At 36.0% G+C, this 25608-nt stretch overlaps 1 protein-coding gene across 2 annotated transcripts in view; it reads left to right on the top strand.

The window, feature by feature from the left end:
- Nucleotides 1-2586: 2586 nt before the first annotated feature.
- GPM6A (glycoprotein M6A) overlaps nucleotides 2587-25608 on the top strand; it is a 127105-nt gene continuing 104083 nt past the window's right edge. The window contains exon 1 of one of the 2 annotated variants that reach the window (XM_074905780.1): nucleotides 2587-3146. In XM_074905780.1, the coding sequence (XP_074761881.1) occupies nucleotides 3110-3146 (37 nt within the window). In that variant the 5' untranslated portion in view covers nucleotides 2587-3109. Of the gene's footprint in view, nucleotides 3147-4210; nucleotides 4273-25608 lie in introns of those variants that run through there. The other variant, XM_074905779.1, reaches the window with a different exon arrangement.

Below are 25608 nucleotides of genomic sequence, written 5' to 3'. Positions count from 1 at the left end.
TGGTTTCTGGTGTGGCTTTAAAGTAGCTTGTATGTCACTGGTGGTAAACATGTTCCACAGTATGCTGAAGAAAGTAAGTCCCAACCATTGCTGCTTAGAAAATCACATAAAGTTGGCATTTTCTGGTTTTGTTTGTTACTCTTAATGCTTGCAGAGCTTTTTCTGTTTGATTTTGTGATTAACACCTATTGATAACTTCACCTTGAAGGTCCTTGGAACAGCTTTTAAAGAAACATCTAGGAGGCAGATTTCTGCTTCATCAACATGATAATAAAATACAACTAAAAATGAAGGAAACTGACAATCTTTCACAGTCGCTCTCTCACACGTACTCACACACAAGCTGTGAAAGGATGGCCAGGTAATAGCACCTGAAACTAATCACAGCACTCTTGAGAAGGAGCTTCAACACTTGGGTAGTTTGGAGGAGTTGATGTTTAACATGAGAAATATCTACAGAGATTACTGCAAGGGAAAAGCTCAGAGCTATTGTTTGGCAATGCTATACTTTGCTTCACCAGTTACTGTGATTTAATCTTAACCTTTGACATATGAATGTAGGCTTTGTAGGAAGTTAAAAATCCTCATTAAAATTGAGGTGTGTGTGAACCTGATGTGAAAATGACCATAGTGGGGACTAGATCAAGGATTCACTCAGGCCAGCAGCATCTCATGTGTTTGTGTCCAAAAGTAGACTGTCTTGGAAGCAGCATAAGGAAAAAACCCCTCAAACTTTCCCACAAAATATTCCTCTACTCTCCAATATTGCAGCTCATGGATCCCCTGATCCAGACGTGCATCTTCATGTCCAGGAATCTTTGCGATTCAGATTCTCCTTGTTCTTTTTTTTTTTCCCCTCATCTACAAGACCCTGCTGCAACAAGTTACACAGCTTAACAACATGGTGTGTACTATGCCTTTCTTCTGAGCCTAATTTCCTTGCAGCCTTCTCCCTTTATGGAACACGTTGTTTCTTATTCACCTTCTCTGTCACTCATGACAGTGCAATCTTTATCGTATCATCTCCCAGTTATCTCTTGCGGCCTTTTTTTTTGTGGGTGCTTTTTATATTTAAAACAAAGTTTTTACAATTGTTTCAAGGAACAAGGTCATTTGGTTTCATAAGCAATCTTTGTTGCAAGCATCACTGTTAAAAAGGTCAGTTATCTCAACTATTTGGTGCTATCAAGAAACAAAGCTTAGAAGCAGTTGCCACCCTAAGTACAATATTCACCAGACACTTTTTTAAATATGAAGATTTATTAATGCTTATGTAAGAAAATACTTTGAAAAAGTATAGCTGTATAGGGGAGACTTACACAGATCTTCTGTTTTAAAGGAAATATGATCTTTAAAAAACAAAAGTCTGAAAGAATAATTCCTAGAAAGATGGAAGACAAATAGATGCTATGATGTCACAGTACTTGCATGAGTATAGGCAGTCTTAGTGTGCTGATTTTGAAATGACCAGTTAGATCTGAGAACTAAACCTGATCATTGTTCTTGAACTGTTCCACAAAACAGAGCCCTAGAAAGGTGAATTAAAAAGGAAAAAAGGGTAAGAAACGCTTTGGGTAACTAAACAAATACACATTCATTTACTTATATATATAAAATTCACACATAAAAATTATTCTGGTATGATCCAGTTTTGAACATTTATATACAAACAGCGTGAAAAAAAACCAAACAAACCAAACCAAAAAACCCAGGCAAAAACATAACCAAAAACCACAACTTTTTTTTCTTGTGACTTAGAAGGCAGCACTAGGTCACTCTGTTTATAAAGTAAATGGATGAGCTATTTATCATTTATATGTAAATATGAATTCTTAGCCATAGCAGTTTTTATTTTTGGGTGTTTGAGTCATTTTTTCCCCAGAAGGATGAGAAGTGAAAACTGTAAAGAAAAATTTGACTTATGTTCTAATTACACTTCTGGTGAAATAATGAAAGTCTTAAAATGATGCTACATTACTCTGTAGACTAAGGTACAAAAATGCTAATTTATTGCTAGACTGCAGCTTCCAATTTGCATTCCAAATCAGACTGCAGAGCTTCCCAAATGAGTAGATGCCCTCATAGTGTATTTAACCTATGCTTTTCTGAGTAAATTCATAATAGTATGTGTGTCTGTACATATTTCCTCACATACATACCCACATGTGGTGCTTCACCATTTTAAGAAGGTCTGGTTTTTTAATAGGGATTTGAAGTGTACACCTATTTTTGGATATTAGCAATCAGAAAAAGAATTGATGCAAATATTGTTTGAAATATCTGAAATGACTCTAAAATCCTGTTTACTCTGACACTGACAGATAATTTATAGGGTGCATAAAATTTTCAGTGATTAATGTCATGTGTTAAATTGTGCTTGTATGTGTGTGGAAATGCAGTCGCATACAAAATGGTACTATTATATTTTCTAAAATATTATAAGGGTAATAGTGTGTATTTGTTGTTAGTTCCAGATGATATAGATATATATGAGAAGGAGGGAAATGAAGAGTCATATTATTCTTAAATGTGCTGATACAGGAGGAGGGGGAGAGAGAGAGAGAAAGACAAGTAATACAGCATAAAGAACCCACAGGCATCTGGGCTTTCCCACTTCAGTAGCAAATAGGGGGAATTATGGGTTGGTGGTCTGCTTCGCGTTAGAAGGACACCCCTCCATCTGTTTTCAGTACAGCCTGTTTCCAATTTAAAACACAAATTTCAATACAAACCTCAATTTCTTTTCTCCATTTTTATATGCAAAGTGAGGCTTATGAATCGGTGTCATTGCCATAAGGGCGCAGACCAAATTTCCCCCCAAAATTCACAGGCTCTTCATTTGAATACCTGCTTACAGTGGTACACAATGGGCAGCTTTGAGAAGAAAAATTGATAATCTTCACGGAAGAGTAATTTGAATGAAATTACACTTGACAGCCTGTCTCCAAGCAAACAAGGAGAGTGAGGGAGCCTTAGCTAAGCTCTGAGGACTTGCCTAAGCCTCTGCTGTTGGAGCTTCCCAGGGAAAAAAAAATCCACACTTTTTCCTACATCTGACTGAAGCTTTTGATTAATTCTCTGTAGCTGTTTCTAGTGAAGAAAGGTAGCCATGGAAGAGAATATGGAAGAGGGACAAACACAGAAAGGTATTGTAATAAGATTGCTTTCTCTTTGCAAGGAGATAATTATTTTTGCAGTTCCTTATTTGCTTTAGCAGCATGCTGTAAGGTTAGTGGATATGCTTATGTGGCAGATGGGGAAAGATTCTTTTTTTCGTACCTTTTACTTCATTTGTGTCTCTGCAATAGCACCTAGTATTAATAATAGTGACTGTGATCTGATATCTAGTATTAAAAGAATCTAAATAGCGAATTTTACATCTATGCTAATAATATTGCAAGCATTTAATGCAGCCTGCTTCCCAGCCCAGTCTTTGTTAACCTTCATTTATTTCATGTTTTCACGCTTGTCTAGCTGGGTCAGGGGAGTCTAGTGTGAACTAAGAGTGAGCTACTCGCACAATATTTAGAGCTGGTTGTAGTTGGATATCTAACAATGTAGCCAACATTTACACCTTGCATGATAGTCCAGGCTGAACAAAGACATGGGGTATATTTTGTATACATTTAGGCAGTATTGAAATGTTCGTCTGCCTTTTTTCCACTTTTGTTTTGCAATGTGTTGAAGCAGATTTGCTATAGTTCTAATATTTGCATTGCACAGATTTGCGTTTTACTGAAATGAATTTTGCATATTGCAGCTGAAATTGCTTTAGCAAGATGTATACAGCATGTTCAGAGCATTTCTGTTCCACTGTTGCTGGTCAAGTTAAAAACAACATTACGGGATGTGTTAACACTTAAAGGTGCAATTTAAAATTATTGCAGACTGTTTATTAATTTGTGAATCTGGGAAATACAGTGGGTTTTGTCTTTTCACTTGTTTTATTCTGTACAAGCAGCGTTACAGTAGTGAAAGGAACCAAGGTTTTTTCATTTTACTTTACTGCAAGCACAGAGGGTAATCCTAGTGAATATTTGCTGTGTAAAACCATGTATACTTTTCATTTTGCATTTATTTTGAATTCAATTCCATGTTTGAGGAGGATTTAGGAACTTGCCAAATTATTTAATATAAAAAGCCATATTTTTCTGCGCTGAGGCCATATTCCGATTTTCCACTCCCTGATCAATCTGCTTTTTACATGTAAATGTCATGCTTTCTCATTATAAGTGACCCATTTAGACAGAATACAGCTCTGAATTGTTTATGGTCTTGACTTGATCTAGATGCACAGTAGACAGTCATGAGAACACTAAAGGAGGATATATGTCCCCCTCTGTATGTATACGTACTTCTGTTTATAGATACATAGCTTAGTATCTGGTTGATTTCAGCAGTTTCTTCAGTTGAATTTTATTATTTGCAAATGGCAGAAATAATGGAAAGTACAAGACAGTTCAGGGTTTTTGTTTTGTTTTTGTTTTCTGAAGGTAAAATCAATACTCTTATTGTATGGTTCAAATTATTTAGTGTGCTTTGTATTTACATGTTGGGGGGGATTAAGTCTGAAATGCATTTTTTTTTTTTTCTTCTGGAAACAATGAATTGAACTGTTTGAGCACTGAATCAAAATACTTCATTGTTACTGAATGAGATTGCCTGAAGAAACAGTGTGAAATTCAAAATCAGAGGGGAAAAAAATCAGAAAACAGTGACTAATTTTGTATATTAAGAGAACATGCTATTGATAAACTGTCCTCATTGTTCATATGATAAGGACTTGAATGACCAATAGCCACTCAAAATGGTGTGATTAATAGTGTGATTACAACAGCTAACACTACTTACCCCCCACCCCCCATTTACAATGCCATGTGTTCAGCTTTTTTCCCTTTAGTGGTACCCAGCTGTCATCACAGACAGTGACAGAAGAATGTTAAGAGCTCACAAATTATATGTATTTTTCCTTGGTGTGGAAGGGGATGTTGCTTAGTTGCTGTGGCCCTACCTGTGAACCTGTCGTGTCAACCTGTCATGTTCCCACTTTGGATTATGACAACTTTTAAAATGTATTTAGAGTTAAAAGAAAACTAGCAATTAAGGAGGAAAATGAAAATTATTTTTTGAATCTTTGGGGATGCTTGAATGCAGATATTGGAGTGAAGTATAAGGATTATTAAAGTATGGATCTCTAAGGTTTGCACTTTGCACTTCAAAAATACTGACTGTTATTAGTATGATGATATTTCTCTTTCATAGTTTCTGGGTTTTTTGCTTTCATTTAGTGTGATTTATCTATTATGTGTTGAACTGATATCCATAGCATAGTTCGAGGTCATCTGGACTCATTTTTCTAACTGTGGTGTCCCAGCAACTTTAATTGTAATTAATATATTCTAATTTTCATCCTCCTGACATCCTGAATGAAACTGTTTCTTTCTTTCTCCTCTGTTTTCTACAAAATCAATGGGAGTATAAATTGTCACTGATTATCAACTCCTGTGCTCTTCACAGCAGATGCTTTGAACCTCCCACTGAACAGCATTACGTCTTCCTAGCAGCCATGATGGAAGGGAATAGTTTTATATTGATGCATTTCATAAATACGATGCATTTCATAAACATGATGAAAGCTCCAATATGATGCTTGCAGATTTGAAGTCTTGTTATTTTAGATAATTTTATGCAATAAGATATTGATAAGTGCAAACATAATTCTGACTATAGTTGTTCCAAATAGTGATCTTCCTCCTTACACAGTATCTGTGCATTCTGGTGTTTAACAGTTAGGATTTGTTTATGGTTGTATCTGGGAAAATGGTCAGCAGGGAGATATATTACGTTTTCTGAAAATAATGAATTACTAGAAACTAATCAAAGTAATGACTGGAAAACAGAAATAGACGTCTTCCCTGCCCCCCCCCTCCCCCCCCCCCCCCCCCCGCCATATTTTCTTTCTGTTGGCCTTGGAAAGTGTGATTTTTCTTGGCATCAGTACCCTTAATATGCTACATTGAAATAATGCTGTTGTCTAGCAGTTTTCATAGGTAAAACTGTAAAAATTGAAGTCAAGAACAATTTGTATTCATTCATTTTTTGATTCAAGGTATTAGAAGACCTGGGTGCTTCCCCCCCCCCCCCCCCCCCCCCTTATTTCTTTGATACTACATTTCCTTTGCTTGCAGGCCAGTACAGGTTGGGGGAAACATTTCAAAGGTATTTGCTACACAGCTGTCTGTAGCTGTCCAAGAACTGAAAGTGTGTAGAAATTCTGGCTGAAACATTAGCTACATGTGAACACTAAAAGATATACTAACAAAGTAAAAAGTCATAACATCTCAGAAATATCAACTTGTTCATGATTTCCGTAATAGTGACATTATGCTACGTGCCCAGAACTGTAATATACTAAGAGCTTTGACTGCAAATTTTCTGTCTGGAAAACCCAGGATAACTAAAGCCTGTAATTTATTTGACTGGTTTATTTTTCAAAAATGATCAGCTCCACTTAAAAGCATAAGTTTCACTGATGTCTTTAGGGATGCATGCTAATTTTGAAAACCTCATGCATAAATTTGCATGTGTCAGTGGTAGGTCTCAACTGCCAGTGTTTGAAAGACAATGACGTCAAACAGTTTTGCTATGTGGAAAAAGATATCAGTCTAGTTACTGCGGAACAGATCTTCCCTCCATGAAAGCAGTAAGATTGCAATGATGTTCCCAACCTCAGTCATTCATCGCAATAGAAAGCTTTACAGAGGGCAGGCACTGTAATTTTTTTGCACTGTGTGGGACTTGGTACAGTGGAGTTTAGGATTATTCTCACAACGTATCTATTTTGGGAAAAAGAAACATTCTGTATCACAGCAAGACATACTTATAGCACTTGCACTAAATTGAAGATGGATGTGCCTTTTTTATGGTTCATCCATAACTTCATTTTGTAGTTTGAATTCCTTTATGAAATAAACTCTGAGCAATGGATGGAGCATTTGTGTTTGTACAGCAGCAAACATGAGGAAGAGCTAATTTTACTTAAGCTCTCTTGGCTGTAATATACGTAACAAACATAGATGAGGTTTCACTGGTAGGATAGCAAAATTAAAAAAAAATAATTACTACAAAATAAATAATGATTTAGTATTTGGTCTGCATTAGTGATTTAAGTGGATCTGCAGCCTATTATCAAAGCTTTTTTGTTTGTTCCACAGCATGCCAGTAAATGAGAGCTTTAAGCAGAGTTTTAGAAGAAAGTCAAGGAGTCTAGGATGCTATCAGTATGTACATGCAGCCTCTGCTTCTTCAGCCATGAGAGGCTGAATTGCTTCCTGTCACTTCAGTGCTTTTTGGAAAATGGCAGATTGAGTTAGTAGCATACTATAAACTAGATGAAAGTGATAATTTTTGTCATATTAAGAAATAAACCAACAGCAAAATACTCAAAACACTGCTGGCATCCTTTGCAAGTTAGTCTTCTAAATCTTTTTATTTACCTCTAAAAGAGAACAGTTGTCTAGTCTTTCATTTTACTATTTTTAGCAAGTTCGTTAAAATAAAAAAGAGCAAATCTTAATATTTTGCACTGTGGTTTTGCTGGGTGACTATACTTGTAAATAAAGCCAAGGAGTTATTTTCTGTTCTTTAACATAAATGCCACACTGTATGCTTTTGTCTTCAGTTAGATCCTTTTTATGTTAGTACTTTGTCTAGTCTTATAGGACACCTGAAATACAATCAGTTTTGTGAGTAATTTGGAAACAGTTTTAAAATCTGGCCTAACAAATAGGAAGTAGCAGACATTTGCTTGGTGATATTCTTCATACAAAACCTCACTATAGGCATATTCCTGCTTAATACTCCTTAGAAGTTAATCAATAAGGTTTATTAAAAAAAATGCAGTAACATTCAATATGAATTTGAAGTTAATTGTTCTAATATTGAAAGATGTTCTCCTTTATGTAGTAACTAGAATCTACCTTTCTTAATATTCTTACATGAAAAGCAGTGAGTTCCAGAGCTGAAATTTGAACATATATTATTATTCAATACATTAGGCTTTTATTCACAAATAATGATGTAAAAAAATCCAGTCTTGCTTACTTATTCTTTAACATTGAAATTTCTCTGTTAATAGTAGAAAACTTTGTATTTCTTACAGGCTTAACATCATACAAGTCATAGGCATGAAAATCCAGTATTAATAGTACCTAATTATACTTTTATATGTATTTTTACAGGGTAAAAAGTATTCCAGCTGCTCTAAGGCAGATGGCATCCTCAATTCAATGTGTGAGAATTTAAGTCTTCATGGTAATTTTGACACTCGTATGTCAAGTTCATAAATAAGCTATTTTAGAAATAAGATCTCTCATAAGGAAGAGATGTAAATGCTTTGAAAAAAGTTAATATATTTAAAATTATTAATTTATACTAATTTATGAAAAAATACTGTATCAGAAAACCTATATAAATTCATGAAAAGCTTTTTTTTGTAGTTTCTGAAAGTAAAGGCTCCCTTTGGGTGAGAAGGGGTATTTTGGATTTTGAATTACTCTGGAAAAAATAAGCATTCAGTAATGATAAAACAATACTGCATATATAGGAAAATTAAATTTGATTCAGCTTAGTGCCGAGGCTCCTTATGGAGAAAGATTGAGGGATAGATATATGTAATACCTAAAAAATATTCATTTTATATTGTGACTATGTATCCATTTCAGATAAGCACCTTAAACAATTTTGGCAATGCAATTTTTAACCTATTTGAATTGCCTGCTACTGCACTAAAATTCAAGATGGAAGAATGAATGGAATGCTGCTGGCCTCACATAATGACGTTTGTTTTCATGATACAATAGTTTTGAACTGTTAATTCTCCCTATATAAACAGGTGAGAATACGCTCTTTCCTCCTATTTGGAGAATTAAGAAGAAAAACCCCACATTTCTGGGCTGTTCTGTTTCAGACTGTAGACACTGCGTATGATTTTATAAAAAGCATAAAGTGCATAAGAACCTGATGGCCATTGAAAATCAGAATGTAAAAAAGGCAAAGGTGAATATTGATCTTACATCAAATATTTTTTCAGTTAATATTCCTTTTGACAATTCTATTTCAGAAGAATTTTCAGGCAGTACATGCAACTGAAATGCATAATTCCTGCAGCTATCTTATCACATGACTGTTTTCTGAAATAGATCAGCAAGTCCCACGTTGATGTGTTGTCACAAATCTTTTGCTTGGGGGCACAGGGAATTAGAGACTTCAGTTCCAGTGTGTAAGGAATGAGAAATAAGTCTTGTCATTTTCTCAGCTGCAGAGAGATCAAACTCAGACCATCGAAACTGTGAGGGTCAAAGATAAATACTAAATAGATATTAACTATTAGAACTGTGAATTTTTGTACACATATGCTCTAGGGCCTTATGAAGGAAGGCCACTGACACAAAAAGTGGCTTAAGTATTCTCTTAGCTTGTTAGCTTGTCCATGTCAACTCTCATACTACAATACGCTAATTTTAAGAAGGTAATTTTTTTTCCCCTTTTAATATTTTAATCTTCTTACTAGTCATCATGTAGGACTTCAGTAGTCCTCCCAAAATTTATACTGCAGCCACCTGGGGCAACACTCTTCTAAATAACAGTTGCTAAAATATCACCAACTACTACTAAATATCATCAACTACTACTAAGTAAAGGATTACTCTTCTCTTTACATTTATAATACCTCTGATATTTGCACTTGAAGAGTTTCTGAAGAATTTTTATATGGTTCACATAATGAAAGGTTTTGGGTTTTTTTTTTAGTAGTGATAACAATACAACTGTATAGCAAATGAATATCACAATAAATTTAGTATCAATTTTAACAAAAAAAAATCTCTCATTAATAGTGATGTGAGGGGAGCAGTGCATTTACTGCACTTGTGGTATAAAACTAGACCAACAAAAGGTGGATTTCCTTCACCTTTGGCATATGAGCTTTGCAGGAAAGTGCTGCTGCCAGAGCATAAATAAAACTCAAGTAAAATGTAGTGTTTGTAGTTCCAGTAAGCATTCCTCGCTTGTCAGTATCTTCCCATTTGTACCCCAAGAGTGTGTTTAGTTATTCTTTATCTTCCTTTAAAAAAAAAAAGTAGCTGCTTGTGAGTGCTGTCCTGCTTTTCATTTCTCTGTGAAAGCACTTTATTTTAGCATCTGAAAGGCATGGAAATGAAACTGTACAGCATTTTTTAATTTCTTCTGGGAACATGTAATATAAGATGACAAGTGCTGCATGTTTATTAAGTCATAGCTGGTCACATCCTATTCTCAATCTGCAGCAGGGTTATTTTATACAGGCAAAATTGGTCATTATGGAGGAATTTGAAGGAAGAGAGTATAGTAGCATAGTGAAGTGATCAATCGGGGATTGCTTTGCATTAAGGCACAGTGGGAATACAGTAGAGATGATTTTGCTGACAGACATTGAAGGAGAGGCAATATTATGAAAAGAAAGGAATAAGCAATATAACTTGAAAGGCCTTTGGAGGGGTTCAGAAGTTTGAAATTGATATGGAAATAGAGGAAGACAATATTAGAGTTAAAAGAATGACAGATACTAACATTTGGTCTTTCAGACAAGACCTATAGAGGGCCTTGATGGAAATTTTATGAGTTTATTTAGAAATAAAATGTGTTTTAAGGTAGAGTGTTTTTAAATGGCTTCCAAATCTTTACATTTTAGTCTCCCCCCAAAAAAAACCAACTTATTGTGTTGGTATAATGATACAAGGTTCAATAATTTTAAACTTAAAACCCAACAAAACCACAAGTAATCTGAAAAGAATAGTACTAGATTGATATTTTCAGATTAGTGTTGGTAAATAAATTATTTGAGAAGTTTTACGTAAAAAGTTACTGGAAGCATAGATTCAGAGTATCTTTTAAAAATAGTGAACATGTAATTTAAACACATTTTTTCCCCCCCATGTAAAATGGCAGTCATGCTATGTTCATGGCTACCATGGTAATATTGTAATATTACTGTGGTAATATTATAACTGTAGGCAGTTTCTAACTATTTTGAAGTTATGCAGAGGTGAGGGAAAGAGGGAGACCAAATCTGTTTTTATTTTAAAGCAATGAGAAATAGGGGGTTTCCCTTAGTTGGAAAAGGAAAGTATATCACTTCACATACATGGAAAAGAGTTCTCACAGTTGACCTGCTAGCCTAGTTTGGTGAAGGAAGCTAGTACTGCATACCCTTGCCTAGCAAGGTGATGTAGCCAGTGTGGGAGGCTCCACAGTATAGTGGCACCCTCTACTACTGGTGAATCAGCTTAGCTTTCTTTATGTAATTCATCAAAGCCTGCCACCCCCTGATTTCCCACCACATATTCTCTTACTCTATTAAGCTATATGGAATAGTAAGCAGCTGACATAATTTTGAATCTATTCAAAAGCCTTCAGAAAACAACCATGGGAAGAGCTTGGGGTGTCTCTTTGCAGCTTTCAAGTGGGGACATGTTTGGCTATAGCTAAGAACTTAGGGTTGCATATTTTTATACAGGAGTAGATCTGGAGCTTCTGGTGTCATGGTTTTGATTGGTATCTCAGGGGGTAGATGAGGAACCTATCCAAGCCAGGCACTCATTCCTGTAGTTGGATGGCACAGAGCTCTAATCTTCACCTCTCCAGAAGAAAGCCAATACGTACATCCCGTTGTGTTCTACTTCCGTCAAACTGTTTGCTCTCCATCTCTTGCACCTTTCTATTACACATCTCACTTCAAACTCTTGACCTTCAGAAGATCTTCCGCTCTGATATAGTGCAAGTTACTAGCAGAACCTTGAATGCTTTGGGACTTCTTAATACTTACAGGCTAGGATCTGTGTGCAGAAGCTGGTGCTGTGGAAAGTTTCTCCAGTATGACAAGGAGAATTGGGACTGTGGTGGTCAAGACATTGTGTAGGCTGCTGAGGGTAAATCCTCCAAGTCTGCACTAAAGGTGGAAGGCCATGGAAAAGTTAGCACTGTTGCTAGTTCTGTTGTTCCTGTTCTATCAGTAAATAAATCCTAGCTCTTAAGACTGCTCTTTAATATTTCAGATTACTAAATGTTAATAGTTTTGGGTGGTGTTCTTTCTTGTATCTTTTGAAAAAATGATAAATACCCAGACTCTAGATATTATGGTGGTATATAAAGCCCCAGAGAAACTTGCAGTCTCTTTGTTAGCTTATAGAAGTATACTGCAGAGATTGTAAGCCTCCCATATTTCAGGTTTTACTTCATCATCTCCTTGGTCTTCTGGGAAAATTCAGGTCTTACATTTTGACCAATGAAGTCCAAATGACTTGAGAATATAATGTGGGAATTTATGGAACACCTTGAATTTCATGGCATTCTAGGCATGCTGCCAAAGACAGCTGTACATAACCTACTGCTAGAGCCCTCTCTGCATAATTTTTATATGTTGTTGTGGTTTGTGATAAGGCTTTGGTAATACTACCAGGAACTACAAATTCTGAGGTGTTCCTATTGGATAAGAAGAATTAAATACACAGTTCAAGTAATATAAAACAGAGCATCTACCCTTTCTTACAAAGTACAGGAGAATTAACATTTGCTTATTAGAGAGGCTGAAGGACATTTGCTCCAGAGGGAGTCATACTCTTGATCTTGAGGGAGCGTTTGTGAGTTACCTAACTAGCTGCGAAGTCATTCAGTGGAGAACTACCTTCCCCGCTAGTGAATGGCAGTAGACAAGCTAAAGTTACCTTAACCTTTTCAGTAAATTAATTGTTGCTGTTTACCAGTTAAATACCATGTTATGTCCTCATTTCGTAAGTACAAAGTGATTTATACTCAGCAACTTCTTGCTCTTTACTGGCCTGCTTGTTCTGTGACCTCTGCTGTGAAGATTATATTTCCAACTACATTTTTCTGCATAATTTATTTACCATGTTCATGGTGCAACTTGGAGGTTGAATCTCATCTCTGGGATGTTTACATTTGATATGTTCCCTTTTCAGTGAAGGAGGTGGGCAACAACTCAGCTGCGAGTGCTGCTGTCACTGGGACAAGACAAATACTTCTGTGCCCTACCTGAATATAATGTTAAACAGGTCAGGTAGCTGCAGTAGAAGAAAGGAGTTGCAGTAAATGCAAAAAAGATGTAGTGAGCCCAGATTCAACTTCTCTGGCTGTTGGGTTAGTCTATTGTAAAAAGCCTTAATTGAGCAGATGTCCATGAACAGATTTTTGTTTTCACTGATAATGTTAAAATCAATAACACTTCGAATTCTGCATGTGGCACAAAAGAACTTACAAAGTTTTAAAGGGTAGTGTTTTTCCTGAAGGTTATAAACCAATAAAGAGCATGCACTTATGGGGGTTGCAGGTTGCTAAGTAATTGTAAATAACTCAATATGCATAACTGAGGATGAAAGCAAATGTCTGAAATAGCCTTGAGAAAGGCATCATTGACTACTGGCCACTGTGTTATTCATAAAGGTATTCAATTTTATATTATTGATTTTTAAACGAGTGGCTTTAGTGTGAAATGCTTCCCACTTAACATGGTTTGCTTTTGTTCATGACTTGTTGACAAGCCACTCCTATACTTGCATTTCTAGATGAATGACACAAATACAGTGATTTACTTTCTCATGAAATAGTCTCAGGTATATAAAATGCTTTTGCTATTTGTTGGATGCTTCAATATAGCAGTACAATTGTCTTAAGACAGTTTCCCAGTCTTCTAATTTCTTCCTGAGAGTTTGACCACTACTTCTGATCAACATAGACTTTTAACATTATAAATAAGCATAAACATGCTTTCTCCCCTGCCTTTTCTCTTACTAGTAGGTTACAGTTCCTTGTAAACACCTGCAGATTCTCTTTGCGATTCTCATGCTATTCAAATCATCTTACTGCCATGCTACTTAACCAGATGGCTGAACTAGATCATAACGAAACAGTATCTTGTTTTCTAAGTGTTCATAATTAGCCTCTGAACCATAAAATTTTTCTTCTGTTTAGTCTTGACTATATTTGCTACTCAACACTTCCCTTTTGCTGGAAAATTCATAGTCCTAGTAGACTATTAAGGACCACTTTCATTCACACTACCCACCAATGTTGTAGAAATGAATGTAATTTGCTTGTAAACATGTGTATTGACCTTGATTTTGGGGTAATATGCTTCTGAAATTATAGACACAAATAACTTCAAAATCTAGAAAATCAATGACCAAGGATCTGATCCTGGAAAGACATGTGTCTGTATCTGATGTCATGCACTGTGAGTAATGCCATTGGGTTTAAACTAATTATTCACATTATTCACAGAAGCAAAAAAGGAAGTGTATGCATAGTCTTTAAGATTAAGACTTAACAATGCTGTGGAGTAATCTGCATGTAGCTGTTGGGTTTTTGGAAGGAAATCTGTGAGAGGATATGATGATACAATTTAATAGGGTCTGAGAGGAGAAAACTGGAAGGAAGATTGAATGGAGTTTATCAGCTGGGGTTTTTCTGTTTGTTTTGCATGGTATTACAGTAGATTAATATGCTTTGATGTCTCCTGTGGCTGTCTGCAGGCTCCAAGAAATTATTTTCTTCTTGGCTGTTTTAATTTTTAAGGATTTTTGGTTGTGTTTTTCCTTTGAATTACTGGAATTTGGATTCACTCTTGGGCAGGGGTATACTGGAACTTCTAGTGGTATTGAAATATTTTGCTAGTGTGTCTTGTCCATATGCTTAAGCCAAGCCGATAATCAAATGTGCTCTGCAGATGGAATTTTCCCCAAGGCAGGCTACTAGTGACTTTTTACCTTTTCTCTGCAACATGGTCATGGTCTGCTTTCTAAGATTATCTGGGATTTTAATTTCATTAATTTCCTGCTGCTAGTGCAAGGACTAACACTGGTGTTAACCTTCTTGCAGTCCTCTTGTAATAAACTATAGGTGAGACTGTTGGTCTTTCAATGCAGGTTTGGAACAGCATGTTGATTAGTCTCTTGTGTTTTGTGGGATAGACTGGAGTAGATATCTGATAAATCCTTCTGAACTGATGGTTTGTTAGAAGGTTCTGGACTCTGACAATGCCTAGTGTGAACACAGAAAACATGTATATGTTTCTGAGATTTTTGCTATATAAACTGTGCTGTTGAAAATCTTAAAGGGAAAAAGATACTATTGCCAGCAATGTGTAGAGTTTGCAGGAGTATCTTCTAGTTTTATATTACTATTCTATCATACAGATAAAATTAATCAAATAAGGTGCTTCTCACTGTGACTATGCTAAGAGTCTAGTAAAACATGTATGCTACAAACACAGCCATGGTATGTGGCATAAAGGCCAGAAAATATAATGTAAATTTATTCCAGCTCTTCAACAGCATATGGAGGCTACCGTTTCTCAAAGATGTCATCTTTCCAAATTATTCTAGATTTATGAATATTGCTCACTAGTGAAAACACTGAAGTAATTATAACCTAGCGGTGAGTAGGTCTTTTAGGTCAGCTGTGTTTATGCTAATGGTTCAGACAAGATATTTTTCTCCCCCCTCCCCATCTGGTACAGCCATCAAATATTTAAGACACAGGGGAACCTGTTATGGACATTTGGGGTCTTTTATCAGCTTTATGGATGTGTTTACATATGGGGGACTTTTGCTGTTGATATTTTCTTCATTCTGATCTGTTACACATGCCCATACCATCTGTATTGCCCATATCTCCAGCAGATATCCTTCCATTATTACCTGTCATATCCCTCTCTAGAAGATGAAAACATGTAATTTATTACATATTTATTGACAGCCTTAACTTCTAAAATCCAGTTCAGGCACCTCTGCCGTTCTTGAATGTGATTGGAATATGCAGATTTCAAGACTAAAGTACTTGTAGCTAGCTGTGGGTGTGTTTGGTGGGTATTATACACAAGCAAAGAGCTGAAATAAACACTTCTTTCCTGAGAGAACAGTTATGTCCATACCTGGGGATTTACCTTCTAAAGCACAGTTATTCCTACTTGTCTGTCTTGATTTATTTCTCATATTGCTTTATTTTTATTATTATCTTTTAATGTAAACTCAACTAGATTTGTTGTAGCTGCTGCAGTTGCTAAATCTTGTGATATCTGCTGAGATCTTTATTTTTCTCCTTTGATTGTTCTTGTCATCATAATTCCTGATCATTTTTTGAGTGCGTACAAACTCTGCACCTGAAGCTGGAAAGATGGAATGTCTACTACTAGAGGTTTGAACATACTGCCACTCAGGAGTCACTGATCTGTAATCATTCCTCTGATCTAATATTCTGACAAGGTGATAGACTTCACTGTTACTACGGAATGTGGTGGTTTTATTTCTGAAGGGATAATTTTACTAGGCTTTTGAAGTCCTTCAGGGACAATGAATTACACAATGGCCCAGATGTAACAAGCAATATAAGAGTAGCAGTCATTAAACTAAATTATTGCAGTCATCCTTACTGTCCTTAGTCTGTTACCTTTTTGTCCATAACAATCTCAGTGTGATAAACTCTATAATTTAAAAGCTTCCCTGCAGAAATGTGATCAGGAATAATTTGACTAGGGGTAGTAGTAGGTAATAGTGCTGCAGAGTTTTTTCTAGTATACATGGTCATAAATTCTGTAATAAACTGAGCTAGTAAGTACTAAAATGTAAAATACTTGCATGGAGTGAATGTAATGAAACAAATTTGCTCGTTGTATGTGGGAAAGCATGTTAGAAACCTCCACAGCAATGTTTTCACTATTGTCAAAATATGAAAACTTCCTATATTTTTCATTTTAATGATGTTCTCTAAAAAGAGGGCAATTATAGGCATTTGCTTTATGCAGTTGCTTTGACTGTTTTTATTCTTTGTCCATTATGACTCATAGTATGAAATTGTTTGGTTTTCCTTTGTTAAGAAAAAATAAGGAAACACTCGCCTCTTTTCTGAGTGTCTTTATGGTTGTTGGGATAGAATAGCAGTTGCTCTGTCAGTGTCACGGTGTTTATTTTAATCTCTGAATTAATTTTCTTGGTTGCTAGGCAATTCTACTTCATAGTTTTAATGGAAATGACTAATTCAGGGTGCTCTCATTTCAGAATATGTGATCCTTTGCTTTAAAACCGAAACTACATTTCTCTGACATAATTCTTGACAAATACTCGTGTCGGTGCACAATTTTATGACTAATAAAATATCCACATTTCTGTTATCCAGTCCTGTATTTCTTGTACATTCCAACAAAGCCATAGTAAATCTAAGGTTTTCAACAGAGGCAGAATTGGGCTTTTATATCTATGTAGAGGATAAATGTCTGCTCTAACGTCTGACATTTTAGAATTTTTTAAAGGTAGTTTATGGACCTGGTTATGTAGTGTCTATTTGGAGCTGATATCAGTTAAGTCTTTTTACATCCTCAATGGCCGTGGTGTAATAAGTGCTGTGTATCTCAGTTACTCAGCTTGCAGATGAATTCAGCAGGCCTTGCTTTTTAGCAGTGCAGGGAAGTTCAAAAATAGGTATGAATATTAAAAGTAGTAATAACCATATTATTAATGAAAACCTCTTAACAGTCTGTAGTTCCAGAGATGTTTTTCATGCTGGAAAAATACAGTATCTCAAGACAGTTTCTTTCAACTTTAAAATACTTATTTCTGCTATTTCAATACTAGTCTTATTTAAGGACAAATACAAAGGAAAAAGAACTTTAAATGAAATTGCACAGGTTCCTCAGTGTCAGAGTGGTGCAGAAGTGTAAGCCTTGTTTATTTTGTTGCTATCAGCTGTGCTTTCATTTCTTCTGAGCTATCAGCTAGTGAAATACTGTCTTTTGGCTTGTTATCTCCGTGCCGCTCTTATGTTTCCATGCCAGTGAACTGCACAACTTGGAAATGAATGAAAACCATCCTGCTTCTTTATAGAAGGAGAAAAGCTTACAGAATGTCAAAGATCTACCCTAGTAGACTGTGCTCCTGATGTTGGTTCAGGGTTTATCAGCTCACATCGTTTAGCCCAGAGCATCATTCTGCATGCCTAATTGCTCATTATATTTCTTCTCTCTGGTTATTATAAACTTGCCTTCCTGATAGTGGTCATTTTTTGGTACAGTTAGTGCACTGAGGACTACAGCTGATTTGGTCTGAAAAATTTGTTGCCATCAGAAAGATAAGTGATGAGTCTAATTTTGTCCAGCTCAAAGATGTAATATGTTATCAAGACAGAGAAGACTGGGAATGCTATATATTTTAATGATTTTGTAATAAGTACACAGTTTTTGCAGTATCTGTTAGTACAACTAGCCTCTGGCAAAATCTTCCAACTGCAGACTTACGACTTTAATTACAGCTCATGGTGTTAGGTAAGCAACAATACTGTGCTATTTTGGAGCTTTCTAATTGGATTTGAAAGAAACTTCAAAAATCCATACAATTATAAGTATTTTCAAGACTATTTCAAATGGATATAGGAAATATACCAAACATTCAGGTGTATTCCTCACAGAACAATGTGCTTTTGTTCAGTTGCTTGGTTTATATGAGCTATTATTAAGATGGGTAGATAGCCAGAATGTTTGCCATTGTAAGGAAAATGTACAATGAAAATAAGAAGTTGGATCATCTGTATTCAATATATACTTGGGAAACTTCACTACTTGTAAATGAGAGGTGAAATATACAGAAAAAAAAGATTATTCTGATATTAGCAAAGTCTAACAACTCATCTTAATCTGTTTTACCACTTAAAGAAAGCAGTACTGAGAAGATAGTTTTCAATTTGTGAAACACAATTATGAAACTCCTGCAACAGAAACATAAAAATGTTAATGTGGGTGAAAGAAAACCTGTAGGGGATATGAAATAAATTTCTTAATGCACATACGCCATATACCTTGGCTCGGTGAGGTACAGCACTTGGATAAACTGGTTGTAAAAACAAATGCTTTATTATAACAACTTTCCTAAATACCAACAACTGCCATTCAATAAATAGAGTAAACCCAATAAAACAAAAAACCCATGTAACACCTTCACAAGGTAGTTCCAGTAGTCCAATGTTTGTACCTACTGAAGTTGTGCACCTTTGTCCAGTATATGAATTATCAGCAAGATTACATGATTAAAAAACGGAAACGTGTGATAGCAATAATTTCCATCATGCTTGGTAATTTCAAGGAATGAAATTGTTATGAGATAGTGAAGGTATCAAAGTTATATTATCAGATTAAAAATTGAGCTCTTCTTGCAGCCAATAATTCATAAATTACTGTTTTAGAGATAATGTTTTATGAAAATTATTGGGATATTTAAGATTCTGGACTGAGATATGAAAGATCTGAAACTGATTATCTACATCATTTATGTTTTTCAATTTGACCTACAGAAATGACAACAAAATTGTTTGTGCCCTTGAAAAATTTTACTTCAACTGACTGTGTCTTGACTTCCTATCTGTGAAAAGCCATATAGGACATACATAAGATTTCATTTCTTCCACCCATTCCATGACATATTTATTGCTTTAGTAGGTCATAGTCTTTACATTTCTACAATGGGAATTTCTCCTTAGCTGAGCCCTCTAGATACTAAAGAAAGACAGAGCATGCCAGGGAATATTTACTGATTTGTAAATAAATAAATTAATTCATTGCAGCCATTAAATGTTCTTTGCTATTATAGGTGGAATACAGGGTAATTGATGTCTATTGCCTGTCCCACTTTAGTTTCTAACCAAATATTTTATTTAAATGAGCAAAACTAAAAGAGTTGCAATCATGATGCATATGGCATGTGTTGTTAAAATGAAGAGTGACAGACCTTTGATTTTTAGCAGTGACATAATCTAAGGCAGAATGCTGTGATATACATATGGTGGATGTCTGTGCAGTATGCCAAAGGAAGGAACAGTTTAGAAAGTTGTTAACTTCAGCCCTTTCAAAAGAACTGGATTTCTTAGTGATAATAATGTGTGATATGAAAAGTTCAGGACAGATATGATGCTGCTAGGGGTCAGTGTCTCTTTTTACTCATTTTACAGAAGTGATACCCAACCGTGACAAATTGGCCTGTATTTGCTTGCCTGTTTGTTTTTTTTTTTTAAAAAAAAACACACAAAAAAACCACACAACCCCCCACAACTCCACAAAAAACCCTACCAAACAAAACCACAAAAAACAATCAAAATGCATTTTCTTCAGATGGATGGCTATTTTTCTTTATGAAGGTGACAGCAACATTTCAGCTAATGAAATGATGACAAAGTTTGTTCTGCCTTTGGCAGCAAAAAACATGGACTTTGTATTAACAGCACATGATGGAATATAACCTGAAATACAAGGAAAACTTCAGGCTGAATTACGGCAGGAGATGAGCAGACCTAACTCTTAAGAGGAATATACTCAAAAGACTGTTTCTTACATGTATCTGCTTTCTTTGAATACATTTTGTGTACTGTCCATGCAAAGGGACTCAATATCTTCCCCAGTGGTGCATGGGATGTGGTCCCATCATATGTCACAGTGCATCCAGTCTCTACCCAGAACTATAAGCACTACCACCATCTAATTTATCTTAGTAGAAAAACTGTGGTAAGCTCTGCACTGTTATAACAAGATTTATTTCTGCTACTTAAGCTACCTTTTTAAAATGTTGTTTATAGATCTTTAACAGTGCTCTCTAACAAAAGATGTATGCTTAGATTGTTGAAATAGCTTTCTGCATGCCTCTCACTTTGTTGCAAGTTTGAAGTCCTCTTAAATAGCAGCTCCTGAAATCATGCGATATGAACAAAACCTCAGTAGTTGCACTACTAAAGCAAATTTTTGGCCTTTGACTTCAAAGAAAACAATATTCTTAAAATTACATATATAACCTATCCTATCAATAGGATATGGGTCATATGGAGGCTCTGACAGTGCTGGTGACACTTGCATCATGCACATACCCTATTCTCATTTTCATTTGCATGCTTCTAAATAACTTTAAATGCTAGGGTTTTTTGGTGTGGGTTGTTTGGTTTTTGGTGGTTTTTTTTTGTGGTAAATAAGAGTAGCCCTCAGGATCTGGTATTTTAGTTTTAGGGCCAAAGCACATGATGGACATAGCCTTTGCTGCTAACATGCTGAATAACAATGAAGAGCAATTCTGCCCTCCTTGGGGTCTGACTGCAGACAACAAATGTCAAGATTAGACTGACTGAAAGCAATGTCAAACTATTATAAACTTCCCTAGATATAAAAATAAGAATGAAGTATTTATTACAAATTAAACAGATAAAGTGTCAGACATGGTGGTTTTTGAAGTTAGGCCGACTAGTATGTGGGCTGAGGAAAAGTGGATGGAACTTTTTCTTCAAGAATTGTAATAGCAGGGTAAGCTCACTAGAGAAGATTAATGATAATGCTAAGAAATCTGTCCACTGAAGCACCGACCCATGTACTGCATCCCTGAGGAAACATGGTTTTCACATTGTGTATGTGAGTCCTGTCACAATTGCTATTATTTCCTTATGCTTTGGAGAACAAAAAAATACTTTTTAAAGGTGCATCTCAGGGGGCTGGAGAGGAGAGAGGTGGGGGAAGCTGTATGGCTTTGTTTCTGAGGCTAAGTCATTTGTCTTAAAGAGTGTCTCTGATAAGTGACTTCCCCAGCCCCTCAGTGAAGGAACTGAAGCCTCTCTTACCACTGTGTTACGAGGACTGCAAATTTTCTTTGTTTAGTAATTTTTTTATTTAGAGAATAACCATTTGTTTCCTTGCATGATGGGCAGAAAAAAATAACAAGCCTCCCCCCAAACCCCCTGAATAGCTCAGGGTTTATTATAATTTAATATCTGAATGTGGAGTAGTCAGAATATATCAGTGCATTTGTCACTGCTTGTAATGATTATATGAACTTTGATCCAGTCACTTTCAGATGAGCATTTTGAATTAGTACCTTGGTGACTGTAGAAGGATGAGGCCTTTTTAAATCCTGTACATAGCCAGTAAGTGCGAAGAAGTTTGTGACTCAAAGGCAGATTACCAAGAGAAAGCAAAAACGTGTCATTGCTGTGACCTTGGAATGGTTCATTGCTCACAGTGGAACCACATGTAAGTTATCAGGTTATGCTAGATGACTTTCAGTAAGGAATCGATATTCATCAACTAGTTATTTTACATGTCACATACACTATACAAAGAGGACTGTTTTACTGACTACTCTGATTTTTCTCTTTATTGGGATTGTTTTCCTGCAAAAAAACCTTTAGCTCTATGAAGTCAGCTTTTTTAGCCATATATGCAACATCTTGGCATATAATGTAAACATTTCCTTCAAGTGGCCAGATTTTTTATACCCATAGATTACAATAGATTTTTAAATGTCAGTATCCTGACATGTTATACAGCTGAGTACTTGATTCTGCTAGAAATGCTGGCGGGTGTGTGTGTGTGAAGGGAGTGGGAAAGGAAGAAGGAAACGGGAAATTGCATATTCCCTTTTTTTTTTTTCCAAGTGAGTAGTATTTGAAGGAAAGCTCTGCATTAATTTTGTACAAATTTGATAAAAACCTATGAAATAGCATTTATGAATACAAAATATTTGGAAAAAAACTTATTCTTTTAAAAATTCTATCTAATGGGAGTTTCTTAGGGAGACTGAAAGTTTTATCCTTTTTTGCTTGATGTTTTCCATACATAAGTGTAGTGCTTTCTTTATATTTGAGACATGCATAGAAAACTATTTGTCCGTAAGTGAATACTGCTATTCCTGGGAGACAGATGTATTGCTGGAAGAGGCAGTAAATATATGGCAGATGAGCTTAGTCATGAAAAGTGCTTTTCTGAGTCCTGGGTAGAGGCAGGTGAGGTAGCACTAAAAGGTGCTCAGAAGATTAATGTAACATGTGAGCTTGCAATCCTGGGCTATAATATGTGGTAGGTTGTACTACCTGTGCGATAACTATTGTACTTTCTCAGTGTAACTATACTGTAGTTGCCATAAAAGCAGTGTATATAACGTCTTGCAGAACAGTTTGGTTTTCTTAGTTCTGTGGAACAAACTAATTTCTAGAAATGATCATGAACAGCAATTCAATAATATATTTTGAGGAAAAAATGAATTTTGTAGAATACCTGCTTTTGTTGTGAAGCAATCATTAGGCCGTTGTATTTCAGAGTCATGATGTACAGACCGATAAGGCTTCCTGTGCTAGCAGCACGGGTAGAACAAAGTTATATGTTGGTGTTACTTGCCAGGTGAAATGAGGAAAGAGGAAAATGGAAAGTGTAGCTTTTTTATGGTCCACTGCTCAGCAAAGCCAAGTAGATCTGGGGGTCAACTAGTCTGGAAGAAATAAATTATCATTATTCATTGCCACTAGAGAACAAAAGAACAACAAAAGAGTGAAGAGGACTTCCATCACGAGGGAATTTTGAGCAGCTATGTAATACCTAAGGTGGCTGCTGTCTGGAGTTGTATGGTATATCTGCTTATGTTTTCAAAATTTTTGAGGACTAAGTAATAGGGATTAAATAAAAATAATGAAAATAATTAAATGAAGATAATCTCAATGTCATAAATGAATGAAACATCTTAAAAATGTGAAGTGGATTCATTCTGAAGGATCAGGAACCGGAAGATGAGTTAAAGAATAGAAGAACCTTTAACAGTTCCCACCCCCCAAAAAAGCCAAACCAAACCAAAAAACAAGTTTGGGGTTTTGGGGTGGTTATTTGTCTGTTTTGGGGCTGGTTTTGTTTGTTTTTTTGGTGGGGTTTTTTGTTTTATTTTGTTTTTTGTTCTTTGTTTTTCTTTTTTTTTGGGGGGGGGATGGAGAGTATTAAAGGTTCTTCTATTTAACTTAAAACAAGTTTGGAGTTTTGGGGTAGTTCATTGTTTTGTTTGTGTTTTTTTTGTTTGTTTGTTTTGTTTTATTTTGGTTTTTGTTCTAAGTGGCATATGGGGTCCTGATTTTTGGTCTTTACAGTTTATGGCAATTAATTTAGTCTTTAACAGTTAATTATTTTATGATAGCAAGGCTTGTGACCCCACTGAAGCTGCTGCTTGTGTGAGAACTGTCCTTTAGCTCTTCCTGTCACTTGATTAATGGATTTTCTGGCTCTAAAGCAGGTAATAACAGGGCTATTCAGAATATGTAGTTGAGAGGCCCTGTGTCTAGGGGTGTTGTAAAATGCCGTGGATAGTTAGAGACTGAGTATATAATGCTAGGTCATTGTATCAGTTCAATAAGACCTTTGCTTGCCACGGCTGGAAAACGAAGTATATCTGATGGGTCAGAGACTGTCAAGGCTGTAGCACATTACACGAAGTGGGAGACTGGGTAGCTGCCGGAGTTGTCAGTGGCTTGCAAATGAAATAACTAGATGGATTGGGAGTGTTTAATGTAGAAAGGGAGTTGTTAGAACAGGAGGGTCTCCATCTTTTATTCTGTGTCTAAGGGATGTGGTATATCTACATGGCATTTTACTCCTGCTCTTTGCAATCGATGCAAGAAGCCAAGAGGAGAAAAACCAGAATTACTTTTTAGCTAGAAGGCGTTTCTGTAGCCGTTATGCTGGATCTGTACAAAGCTGTGTTGGGGGTGGCATTGGCACAGAGGCTTTAGCCAGAGAGGAAGCCTCGAGGACTTTAGCATTTTCCCCAGGCAACAACAGAAGAGAAACAGAAAATGCTATGTCTGCTGCTAGCTGAAGAGTTCCCATGAACTCTTAGCCCTGTATCACTAGCTACCTTGCAGTGCTGTGTAGGATGTGCACATTAATTTTTATAAAAACATTGCTTTGCTTTGAGCAGTAACTCTTAAGTGTAGTCCACTACTAAAGCAGTTCTTTGGTGATACCTGCCAAAAGCTGAGTGCAGCATGTGCAATCAATCATAAAATGCTCCTCTAGTACAAAGGAGTGAATTACCTCATTTTTACTGCCCTCAGTGTTTGGCTTTGGGAAATGCAGCACAGTGTCAAGGAAGCATTTGTTACTATTGAAAGTATTTTAGTGCTGTTTCATATGAAGATAGGAGGCTTTGGACTGGATCTGCTGGAAGTTTTCCCTAAGCTGCTAACTAGGAAGAGAGGCCAGACTTGTGTAGGGGAGGGGAGGGCTACCTAACAGTAAAAGCAGACAGTAAAGTCTGATTTTTTTTTTTTTTTTTTTTCCTTTCCGGATGTGGTTTGAGAAGTAGAGAGAAAGCTGAAGTAATACTTTCTTCCCCTCTAAAGTACTCCTGTGGATGTTGATGCCAAATGATATTTGGAAATCTCCATTTCCATGGAAACAAAAACTCTGAAATCATTTTCTCACAATGATTCTCATTTAAGGATACGTTGAGGAGAAACCTTAGGCACCTTTTAGTCACTGGCAGATGCAAACAAAGCAGATGATCTTGGGGGGGAAGGGGGGTGGGAATTTGAAGCTTCATATGCCCTGCAATCAAGAGCAGACCAGGCTGTGCAAATTCTTACGAATTGTCAAGAATTGGAAATTACTGTAAGCGTTTTGTAAACCAGCAGATACTCCTTCACCAGGGCACCATAGGCTTTGCACATGGCTCAGTCAGTTCAGGATAATTCTAATGTCTTATTTCAGAGATACATGAGAAGCTA

Source organism: Athene noctua, chromosome 4, assembly GCF_965140245.1.
Source record: "Athene noctua chromosome 4, bAthNoc1.hap1.1, whole genome shotgun sequence".
NCBI lineage: Eukaryota > Metazoa > Chordata > Aves > Strigiformes > Strigidae > Athene > Athene noctua.
Note: the sequence above shows the minus strand (reverse complement) of the source record. Positions and strands in the feature narration are given on the sequence as shown.